At 40.5% G+C, this 12,237-nt stretch overlaps 1 protein-coding gene across 1 annotated transcript in view; it reads left to right on the top strand.

The window, feature by feature from the left end:
* The window catches only part of LOC140479349 (podocin-like), a 46,286-nt gene extending 34,617 nt beyond the window's left edge, over positions 1-11,669 (top strand). Inside the window, exons 6-8 of the mRNA XM_072573258.1 lie at positions 4,985-5,040; positions 7,303-7,381; positions 11,397-11,669. Coding sequence (XP_072429359.1) covers positions 4,985-5,040; positions 7,303-7,381; positions 11,397-11,669 — 408 coding nt within the window. The remainder of the gene's footprint in view (positions 1-4,984; positions 5,041-7,302; positions 7,382-11,396) is intronic.
* Positions 11,670-12,237: the final 568 nt, after the last annotated feature.

Raw genomic sequence — 12,237 nt, 5'->3', positions numbered from 1 at the left:
GGGTGGTGCTTGTGAAATGCTATTTTTGGTGAGGACGTTAAGAGCATGAGCAGGGAATATGCATTATTGCAGATGATAAAATCACTGTGTAACAGTAATTCTGCCATTTTAAATCTTGTCACTTTTGATTACACCCTCTTTTAAAGATGTACAGCTGAAGATTCAATTGACAACAGGAGAGAGCTCCCGAGCAGAGGTTAGCTACAGCTGGCCTGAAAGGGCTTTCTCAGAAGCTTTAGAACAATTCTGCTACTAATATATAATTGGGTGTCTTGGGAGGTGATGTGAGTTTGACTCCAACATGCTGTTTTACCTTACTGACATGGCAATAATTATGTTATCTCACATAATATTGTAAACTGAACATGGAGAACAAGATACGGAAGACCCAGTGATACTTACTACAACTATTATGTTTAAACATTACATTCCTCAGGTATACAAGTGTCTGGGCTAGCATTAAGCTATTAAGTTGCCACAGAGCAGCATTTTTCCAGTAGACTGTCATGCTTCAAGTGATCTGAGGTAAGATGGAGTATGACCTTGTATCACATACCATGATAAAATGATATCATGGCCATATCTCTTAAAGGTATAACATCATACTAACTGTGGCATACACAAAAGGAGGAGCTGGTTAGTTTGTTTGTTGTTAATCAATTCTACAGTCTACAGTCATGTATTATTGACCTAGTTACTATTTCTTAGGTGATAATAAGGTCTCTTATCTAGTGCTAATGTAGTTAACCAGTCATAAGCTAAGGTAATCCTTCGGCATGAAACATGCTACTCTTGCTTCTCAAATACATGCCTCCTCTGTCAAAGACTTACTGGTGATTAATAAATCACACTTAACCCTGGTAAGTGTACCACACGAAGAGTTGGCGGCAGTAGATCTGTCCAAAGATGATCCCAGGAGCAACAGGTACAAATAGCAGTCATCTCCTATAACAGAAATTATCTTTAACTTTGAATTGCTGATTAACCTCTATGGGCTCTGTTTGAATGTCTATAAGTGTCTGATGGTTTGATGCATTGATTGAAGTTAGTGAAGTCAGCAAGTTGTGCTGCACGTGGATAAGGCCTTCACTGTGAATGTAAGCGCTCTGGCCAGACTACTTTTCCCCAGTCATGGATACTATAGTTGCATTTCCCATGGGCATCAACACAAGAGGGAGATAAAGCAGAAAAAAAAGCAAGCTATTTACAGAGAGAAGGTGAGGAATGAAAGAAGGTCTCTCAGGCAAGTCTCATACATCTATGGCCTCTGTCAGCACCTAGGTTCACATAAGCCAGAACTAGCGCATGGTCTGTGCTTCACAAAGCAGATGCTCACAGAATTCTGCCACTATTTGCATCTTCAGAATAGGGTGAGGACAGAGCTGCCAGTGGCTGTGAAGCTGAATTTTGTGGAGTTGGGTTGATTTCAGACTGATGTAGATAGTGTATGGACATTCTAGGTCACTGTTTAGTTTTGCTACATCAGATAGATGACAGATATTCTTTATATCAAGAGAGCAGTTTATTGTGTCCTTTCTGAATAGCAGCAGGTAGGATGTGCATGTGGTTTTGCTGGGATTGTAGGATTTCCTATGGTGCAGGTTCCCGTCAATTCACACACGGGCCTTTGCAGGCACAGTATCTAAGTACTGAGATGAACCAACCACAAAACGTTAACACTCACTGTGCAACTGTGAACAACCACACTGACAATGTGATCATGACAATATGATGCCCTGTCAATCCACTTTTAACTAAATCTTGCAGCCACCACACCAAACAGAAAGTGACTGTCCAAAACGTCGATTCTCCTACTCCTTGGATGCTGCCTGACCTGCTGTGCTTTTCCAGCATTACACTCTCGATGACGAGGAAGTGACTGTCAGGAAACCAGGACTATCTACTGTGAAATTAGCTGATAACTCCAGTTTGCATCCCAATACACGTGACCAGCATACATGGAATACATGGTAGCCATGCTACCATGAGGAACATTGTAGCACAGACTATTGAGGTGTGGAAACCAAGGGTTTCAAGGCCACTTTAGCTCAAGCAAGAACTGCAGGGATCTTCTTATGCTCCAGTTCTTAGTACAAGTAGACAATCCTTTATCCAAAATCCTGAAATCCAAAAAGCTCTAAAGTCTGAAGGTTTTTTTTGTTAAGTTTTTTTCTCATTAACAAGGTTGTTTGGCATGCAAACAGTTAACCCAACTCTTCACCCATTCGCTGTGTATCACTCAGATGCAATGTGGGGGTGGGGGGCATGGCCAGTCCTTGATTTTGTTTCAAGGCCCCGTTTTACTTTTTAGATTTAGATTTAGATTTCCGACAGTGTGGAAACAGGCCCTTCGGCCCAAAAAGTCCACACCAACCCTCCGAAGAGCAACCCACCCAGACCCATTCCCCTACATTTACACCTGACTAATGTACCTAACACTACGGGCAATTTAACATGGCCAATTCACTTGACCTGCACATCTTTGGACTGTGGGAGGAAACTGGAGGAAACTCACGCAGACATGGGGAGAACGTGGTAGTGAATGTGCTCCTCTGGTAAGATTTTTAAAAATTTCACCATCAAAATTGCCCGTAGTGTTATGTGAAGGGGTAAATGTAGGTGAATGGGTCTGGGTGGGTTGCACTTCGACGGGTCGATGTGGACTTGTTGGGCCGAAGGGCTTGTTTCCACACTATAAGTAATCTAATCTAATCTAATAAAAAATCTGTCACTTATTCTGAAATTCAAAATATTCTGAATTCCGAAAACCAGCTAGTCTGGAGCATTTTAGATAAAGGATTGTGTACCTGTAGTCCACCATATCCTTCACGAGCTGGTCATTAGTGGGGTGTGGTTCTTGTTGCCAGGGAAATCACGAGAAATTCAGGAGACAAAAGGGTGCAGGGAGTTAGCCCAACTTCACTTCAGCTAAGTTGTCTGAGATTGTATCATGTATATATGATTTCCATGAATATAATCTCAAATTCGTATCGTACAATGCAATATCTTTTAATCTATTAAGTACCATTACAGCACTCATTAATAACAATGCTGAAACAAAAAAAAATAACCATTTGAAATTAACAAACCATTGAATGTTTTCCACAAAACTCAAGTAATCACCATTTTGTATTCCTTTCCTGCCTGTATTGTAGGTGCATCTACTTGGCTTGATGCTCCTATGCTGCACTACCTCAGTACTGCAGCAAGACTGGTGAAGATTATTGACTCTCTCTGGAGGACGGGCTGCAGATGGTCAAGCTGACTGCAGTTTCTGGCTCTAGAATGCTGGATGGCACTACCTCAATTTAGCTGACAAAAATTTGGGCTGGCTGCCAGACAAGCAACAGCTAGGCACTGTCAGTGTAATAGCAGTGAGACTATAAATGCTGCTATCTTGTGACAGCGCATATCTGTTTGACCACTCCAGTGTCCTGCAAGTGGGCCAATTTGCAGCAGCACAGATAGCCAGACTGTGTTGAGATCGTGGAGCACTGGTATCCACAGCCATGAGGCAGCGGTCTGATGTCCTCATTGTAACAAGCTGAGGTTTCATGACTTCAGGCTGAGCTACAACTGCAGCACTGAGATACTGGGTAGTTTATGCTTATACTGCAGTTGAAGCTGAGATAGCAACCATTAGGCACTGCATCACAACTGGACTGCCAGTACTCTCATGGAAGTTGTCTTAACTTGCATGCAGGAGAAGATGGATTTAAAACAGCAAGCAAAGTTTCATGATGTTTGAGCTAGAATCTTCCATGCTCTACTTGACAGTGACAGCAGCCTCTCAAGCAGGCCTGTTTACTCACCAAATATTTCTGTGCATATGTCTATCAGTTCTGCAGGCCTTGTGTGCAACTTCATTGAGTCACCTGAATTCTCTGCAGCAAAGCTCATTACATGAACTTAGATCCAAAGCTGGAATCAGCTGGAATCCAAACTCCATTCCTACATCCATTCTGGTTGCAGCCCATTCATGATTGGTGACTCATCACATGCTGACCCTGCCTCGATGCTAATCTCTAATGTTTGTGCAATGACAGTATCTAAGCTGCTGGCTGCAAGTATGAGAGAATGTGGTGTATCTCTTCTCGATCAATATCTTATACTCTTTGCACCTGAGGCTGTGCACTTGTTTATTTGGTGGTAGTTCTTTGGTATAAGAAAGGAAAAAGGCAGTAGGGTAGAATTGGGGTGAAGGAATTGGGAAAGCAAGAAGTATGTATTTACACCATTTTAAGGAATTAGTATATGAATGTGCATTCACTAAATCTGACCACTCATGTACTGCATCCGGATTCACAGGCTAGCCTCCTAGAATTGACCATGATCGCTACAAACTTTCACAGTTTTTAGAAAGACCTCCTGGCCTTAAGAGTGAGGATCTCTCTCAGAACATATTTCATGGTCTTTCTCATTATTTTTATTCATCCCCTAGACCATAAGCTCTTTCTTAATGACTTTCAACAACTGCTACAGCGAGAATACAGTTTTTAAATAGTGCAGCTAGCTTTAAATTGAGGCAATCTCATGGGCTTATGCTCAAAACGTTGGTTCTCTTGCTTCTCGGATGCTGCTGACCAGCTATGCTTTTCCAGCACCTCACCTCTCAATGCAGTCTCATATGGCCTTTCTAAGATGTGTGACTGCTGAATAGTATATTTAGCTCTGGGCTGCATTCCTCTGTCAGTAGAAGAGCAGAAACACAATATTCATGCTAGCTACATTATTTTGAACTAGGACTGGTTAATCACATATCTCAGTCCTTTGCACCCATTTCTCTAATATTAAATTAGTCCATTATGTTTGCAGTATTCGTTTGGAGTCTAAATGCACTTTCAGAGTTATAGGGTTGGCAATCAATGGTTATAGAACAGACATAGATCTTGTCATTCAGTTGGCTTCATACACTTCTATGATAAAGATGAAAATTCATACGTTATAAATTGTAATCTAATCATGGTTCCATGTTGTTTTGCAGACAGCACTGGATGCAGCAACCTGCAACTGGGGAATCAAGGTGGAACATGCTGAAATGTACGCTTATGGAAGGAAATTCATCGTGTAGTATAATCACATTAGTTATTATAGTGAATTGTCAGTGCTAGCCTTCACTCAACGATTGCTCTCTGAATCAAAGATGATCTTTCCAGTCCATTCCAGGATTTGAGCACATAACCTAAACCCTGTGATAATCAGGGAGTGCTGTATTGCCATGGTACCATTTTTAGAAGCCTTCACAAAACCCATTTGCCTGTTCAGATGATGCAAGAGGTTACATGCCCCATTTACAGAGTAGAGAAGAGAGTCTTATCGTTAACATTGACAACGCAGATATTTATCTCACTGCTATTTGTCCAAATGCGTGTGCAGAAATTCATTGGTTTGGTTATGGCATAACTACACATTTAAAAAAATTCACTCACTGTTGAAGCATTTACGTCCTTTGAACTTGAAAGACTCAAGAAGTGAAACCCTGCTATGCTTCTTTTGACAATTTATTTTTTTGCTTAAAGGCACAGCTTTCAATTTCTACTGATTTTTGTTTATAAAAGAATGTCCTGAGCAGATGTCCTGACATATTTTAAATAATTATCCTTAAGGTTAAATTTCTACATTTGCTTTAAATAACAGCATTAACTACCCCAGCAACAACATGACTGCAAATCTCTACAAGTCATGCTAAAGCCAACCACCAAGGCCTCCACAATGGCAATCTGAGCTGTGTCGGATATCTTACCTAATTTTATGCTTTGAACTAGTCATGAAATAATGGATTCTAATGATTTCAAGTAATAAATCTGGTCCAATTCATTCTGAATTTGTTTAGGTTGTCAAAGCAGAGGTCATTTTGAAGAATGAGCTCTTGACAAAAGTCATGCTGCTAATCTGAGCATTTGTCCTTGCTTTCCTGAGAATCCCAGAGCGAGAACTTGTGATAAGCAATGAGCAGTAGCTTATAATAGAACATAAAATTTGTCTCTGTTGCAAAAACTTCAATTTTATGACAAACCCAGAAAGGTGGCCTCTTTTTAAATATCCATTCACTGGATGTGAGTGTTGCTGGCCAGCCCAGCATTTATTGCTAGTTTCTAATTGCCCCTGAGAAGGTGGTGGTGGGCTCTGATATAGGACTGCTGCAGTTCTTGGGGTGTACATTCACAGTGCTGTTATGAAATGAGTTCCAGGATATTGACCCACCAATAGCAACGGAGCAGCAATATTGTTCCAATCAGGATGGTGTGTTACTTGGACGGGAACTTTCTGGTCAATAGTAACCCCCAAAATATTGATAGTGGGAAAATTTAGCAACAGTAATTGAATGCCATTAAATAGCAAGAGGGGATAGCTACATTCGCCCTTGTTGGAAATGTCAGTAGCTGACACTTGTGCTGCACACTGGTTACTTGCCAATGATCAGCTCAAACCTGGATGTTGTTTGTGTCTTTCTACAAAAGAACATCAATGATTTCAGTAACTGAGGAGTCACAAATGTTCCTGAAGACTGCGCAATCATTAAACATTTCTACTTCTGACTTTCTGACGAAAGAAGGGTCATTGATGAATTAGCTGAAGATCACTGGGCTGAGAGTATTATCACAAGGAACTTCTGTACAGATGTCCAACAACTAAAGATATTTATTTAGTGTTAGGTTTGCCCCCAACGAGTGGAGAGATTTCCCCAATTCCCTGTGACTCATGTTTTGCTAGGGCTCTTTGACACCAAGCTTACTCAAATGTAGCTTTAATGTCAAGAGCAGTCAATGTCAATGCACCTCTGACAAGGAGTTCTTTTTATCCATATTTGGACCAAGGCTGTAATGTATCCTAGAGCTGAGCAGTACTGGTGGACCCCAAACTGGAACATCAGTGATCAGATTATTGCTGAGCAAATGCTTCTTGCTAACACTGTTGGCAAGCCATCCACCTCTTTGCTGACAATTGAGTAGATTAATGGGATGATGACTGACCAGACTGGGTTTACTGTGCTGTTTTTGGATTTAACTCACTAAATTGAGTCAAGTAACAATTTTCAGGCAAATGGCCAGGTGACACAATGTGAAAGATATTAAATTTTTGCAGGGTGAGGGGCAAGATAAAATGGTCTCAGTTGAACACTCAAACTTTAGTGGCATTGCTTCTCATGGTTGGACAAATTTAATACCAAATGAACAATTATTAAATCTTTCTTTAACACTATGACAAGTTTTATAATTAAGGTTGGTAGTAGAGTGAAACTGTAGACCTGGATATAGTGAAGATAAAATTCCATTAATGGTTATCTAACTATGCTCACAGAAAAGACATCCGCCTGTCAACAGAGCTTCAATATTCACTAGCAGTGGAAGCGGAAGCACACAGACAAGCCAAAGCTAAGGTAAGGAAATGCTGGACTATCTACTGGACATCATAAACTACCAAAGTCAATTTATCAATAGTTTCTAGTGCATAAATGGAGAAAAAGGAACATTGCAAACTAGGAGTCTGAAGTTCCTAAGAAGGACCAGTCGACTTGAAACATTAACTCAACTTTTGTTCACATAGCTTTCACCCGATTGTAGAGCTGAGTGCATACTTCCAAGCCTCATTCCCCGCCTCAACCCCATAACCTGCCACCATCCATATCTTTCCCAGACTCACTCAACCACTCACTTCTTTCTCCCTAATTTACTTATCCAGCACTCCTTTAAATATATCTATTCACTGAAGCACTCCTGTAGTTGAAAAATCCACATCCTTATCATAGCAAATTTCCTATTGTTTGCCTAACCTCTGACCTAAGCGAACAATATGATTGTGATGGGAAAAGGTAGTATTACAGAACTATAATGGATTCAAATAGGAACACTTCAAACCATTTATTATTGATGGAAGGGAAAGAAGTTGGGTAGTCACTGTGGACAATTATAACTGCTTAAAGGATTTCACCCTTTACTACACTTCTTTCTGCTTTGAAACTTTGTAGTAAGATACAGTTGCTATTTCTACATCAGAACCTTTCTTCATTTTGCAGATCCTACTATGGTCTCTACTCCTCGGAAGGTTCCTGTTTTGGTCCTTCCAAGATGAAATTGTTAATCTAATGTGTTTTTCCTCCTGATTCTGTTAAACCTAGAACCAACTGCACATCATCTACTCTCTTCCTGGTCTGAACCACAAAACTAAAGTTTGTGGAAGTTATTTTCTCTTCTCATGAGTCCCTGTCTTCTACTGTCTACAGATTTATGGTTGAAGAAAATCTCTTGAGGCAGACCTTGAGCATTAACCAGTTTATTACACAATGCATCATGGGGAGACTGCTGTCCTAAGTATGGCTTAGCATAACTCCAAAGTACAGCAGAAGGTTACAAGATTATATACATAACAAGATGGCTGAAACACAGGCTGACCATTAATTACAAAGTGTCAGAATGGTACAAGGAAGTTCCGAAACAGGGGTCAGCCCTAAAAGATGCTACACATTCTACAAGTAAACAGGACTGAAAGTTATCACCTCACATGCTGTTTACAGAGATCCGTGACAAATGCAGGACAGATGTCCTTAATTAGAGGAACAACACACATTGGCAATATATCATAGAGACAGAGAAGCTAATTAACAAAAGGAGCTACCGTTGAGCAATTAAGCTACACATATTAGCAATGCATCACAGTGAGAGAGGAACTAAGCTATGTGTGAGACAGCCTCCCACAGCTACATGCCAAATACTATTGATCTGCTGGGTGAGGGGCACTTCCACAAAATGGTTCCTTAATCAGGAGGGAAGCCATAGTCCAGAAAATGGCTTCCACACTTGTAAATTGCAAACTTGTCATCACGTAATCACTGTGGTGAAAACAGTCCACCTCATGAGACTTGGTCTCTGTGCTCTGGTGGTAAAATGTTTCAGCATCACCTAATGTGATAGGGGAGCCCCACTCAAGCATGACAGTCTGTGCTAGAGAGGAAGACTGAACTAAGTAGGTTCCTATGCCAGAAGCTAAGAGGGTGCACAATTCTCTGTTGTCTGCTTTCTTTGGTTCATCTTCTTGGCCAGCTGAACTTTCTTTTTCTGCTAGTTTCTTGCAATGCCCTTTTAAACAGACAGCCTCTATAGACCATTGTTGTCAGCAATGGTTACCTGGTTGTCATTGTCAGCCAATTCCACACCTTGCTTGCAGGTGTCCATGTGATAGAGGCATGTCATGACCCTGTTGCTACTTCACTGTAGAGAACTTAACTTTGAGTGTATAGTTCTTATCCATCTGATGAATGTGGCCAAGCTGTATAGATATCATTAAGTATATATTAATGGAATTAGTATGTTCCAGGACTTCTGAGCTGGTGAATTTTTCTTTCTAAGAGATGTCAAGTATAAATCGTAGTTGGCGCAAGTGGTGATTGCTTAACCTTGTCCTTTGTCGAGCATATATTGTTCAGGTCTCACCACAGGGGAGGAGCATGCTGCAGATCAGGCTTAGTAGACTTGCAGTTGTATTCTGAGTCGGGTTGCTATTGTCCACACTCTCTTACTCAGCTTGAATGTAACAACTGCAGCCTTTGTTTTGTGTGTGTTGACTTCATCAGCAAGGTTCAAATCGCTAGGGCTTGCTGAGTTTAGATATGTGAAGCTATCAACACCTCCAGTTTTAACATATCATTGCTAATAGATGGTAGTATGGCAATATCTTGGACCATGCCTTCATTGTTCCTCGTCCTCATAGTCAGGCATGAGGGAGGTTATCTATTTGTCATTGAAGGTGTTCCTGAAATGGAATGCTACTAACACAGGATTGACATTTGGGAATTCTCTCATAAGGACTTGGCACATCTTTATATTAGATTTCAGGTGAAAAAGACTGAATAGCTTCTGGTACAGAAGTAGATATGTGAAAACATATAGCAACAAAGATTAGATTTTGATAGAGTGTTGGTGCCTTTCTTTTGGGATATACTCATTCATGGGATGTGGATATCACTGGCAAAGCCAGTATTTATAATCCATCATGAATTGTGATATAGGTACACCCACAGTGCTTTTAGAAAGATAATTCCAGATTGTGTCCTGTGACAGTGAAGGCACAACAATATAATGTCAAGGCAGGGTAGCATGTGGCTTGTGGGAGGATTTGCAAGTGGTGCTGCTCTTATGCATCTGCTGTCTCAATCATTCAAGATGGTACAGTTCATGAGTTTGGATGGTTGGACTCCACTATGAATGTTGTCCTATCATAACTGGCCTCAGACGTCATGTCATGAAAACAGATCACACCAAGCATCATTAGTAGACAGCCATTTTTCTCTAGCAGCTTAAGTAGATCACATGGTCATTTGTCTTGGTGGGATCAACAAAGGCAATGTTTACTGTCTCTTTCATTCACAGCATTTCTCTTACCACTGCCAGGCCGAGAAGATTAACTGCAGATTTTCCAGTTATGAATAACTTTGATTTTATCTGGAATCTAAATAGGACAACAGAAGCAAATGCATTTCCCAGCATGCTCAGCAGGGAGATGGCATGCTATTTATTGCAATCGCTATTGTCACCCTTGCTGTTGTACAGGATCACATTGTCTGTATCTGACATACCTTGGGACAGGACAGAAGCATTTATGCAGATAATGCTTGATGGTTTCAGGTAGGATAGTATCAGAACCTGGAGCTTTGTTCATGGCAAGAGAATCAACAGTTTTGGGTTCAAATAGCAGCTCGACCGTAACAGGCAGGCATTCTATGGTGTCTAAAATTTCCTTGGTGACAATGTCCTCACTATGGTACAAGCCAAGCTATTGTTCCACCCATTTCTCCAGTTTATCACAGTCAGTGATGATCACTTCTTCCTTTTGTTTTTGATTGAACTATTTCTTTTGATGGTTCAATTGTCTTTTGATTTTTTTTATGGATGCGCCTGGTATTTTCTGTGTTGAAAGACAGCAAGATATTCTTGCAACATTTTAATCTGTAGTCATTGGCAAAGCTCCTAGATATTCAGTCAGATATTCCTTTAGATAGCTGTTCATGCATTCAGTGTTTTCTCTCTCGGATCTCTTTTGTAATTAAGGAGAGTGGACCCTTCTTTCATTGACAGGCGATATTAAAAGACTGTGGACAAGTATTCCTGTAGGACCCCTTTCATGGACATTGCAAGGAAAATAACTAAATAGGTGTTTTTAATCGATCTAAAAGTGACAAGTAACAAAGATGCAAAAGTGACGTTGCAAATGGGAATAAAAAGAAAACTCAGTCATTTTTCTCTATTGCATTAATCGGTGTTGGAATATTTATTTCTACTTTGCAGATGGACCAATTAAAGAATTATCTTTCACTCTAAGTACTAAGGAAAGGATGGGCTTCTGCAAAAAGAAGTAATTTGTACCAAGCCTAACTCTCGAAACTTGTAAATGAATTGCAGGTGATTGCAGCAGAAGCTGAGAAGGAAGCCTCAGAAGCCTTGAGAATTGCAGCAGACATTCTATCAGAATCCTCTGGTGCTGTCCAGCTGCGCTACCTTCACACACTGTCTGCTCAGAAAACTTCTCCCATTATTCTGCCTTTGCCTTTAGAACTCCTTAATGGCATGACAACTGTTACCCAGAAATCTTTAGTGGCCACTGCTGCAGCTGGTGCACGTGGATTGGAACAACCTCAACAACAGGAAAACAAGACTGATTCTCCAATGTTATAGTAATGGAAAGGACTCAGTTGAAGTTGAAAAAAATTGTACAGTTTCTTTTTGCTGGATTTGTAGGTCACCATACAAAAGTGCACAGTAGGGTACCAATACGTGGAGCAATCTGCAAATCAATTGAGTCATAGCAACATTTTATCACAAGTTGCATTGTCTTTCAGTTTTCCATCTCAAGGCAGTCTGACCCATAGCACCACAATCTTTACTATAGCAAGGATAGGGTGCTATGTCCTGTATCCACTCCAGTGATTTGTTGACACCGATCTGAACCATATCAGCTGACCAACTAACTGACCCTGTGTAGTCTGAGTGTCTGAGGCAACATGTGCATTACATGTATTTGTAGCCTTGGAACTAGGGATAGTGCTGGTAGTGACTCCAATTCCCTTTGCATCATCTTTTTCTAATCACTATAAATTTTAGCTCATAAGGCTGAGACCAGTCACAAAGGAACTATCTTATCAAAAGAGGATGAGTAGGTTGGGCCTAATACTCATTGGAATTTAGATTAGAATGTCATCTTAATGAAACATACAAGATTTTTAGTGGATTTGACGGTGTAGAT

Source organism: Chiloscyllium punctatum, chromosome 7 (genome assembly GCF_047496795.1).
Source record: "Chiloscyllium punctatum isolate Juve2018m chromosome 7, sChiPun1.3, whole genome shotgun sequence".
NCBI lineage: Eukaryota > Metazoa > Chordata > Chondrichthyes > Orectolobiformes > Hemiscylliidae > Chiloscyllium > Chiloscyllium punctatum.
Note: the sequence above shows the minus strand (reverse complement) of the source record. Positions and strands in the feature narration are given on the sequence as shown.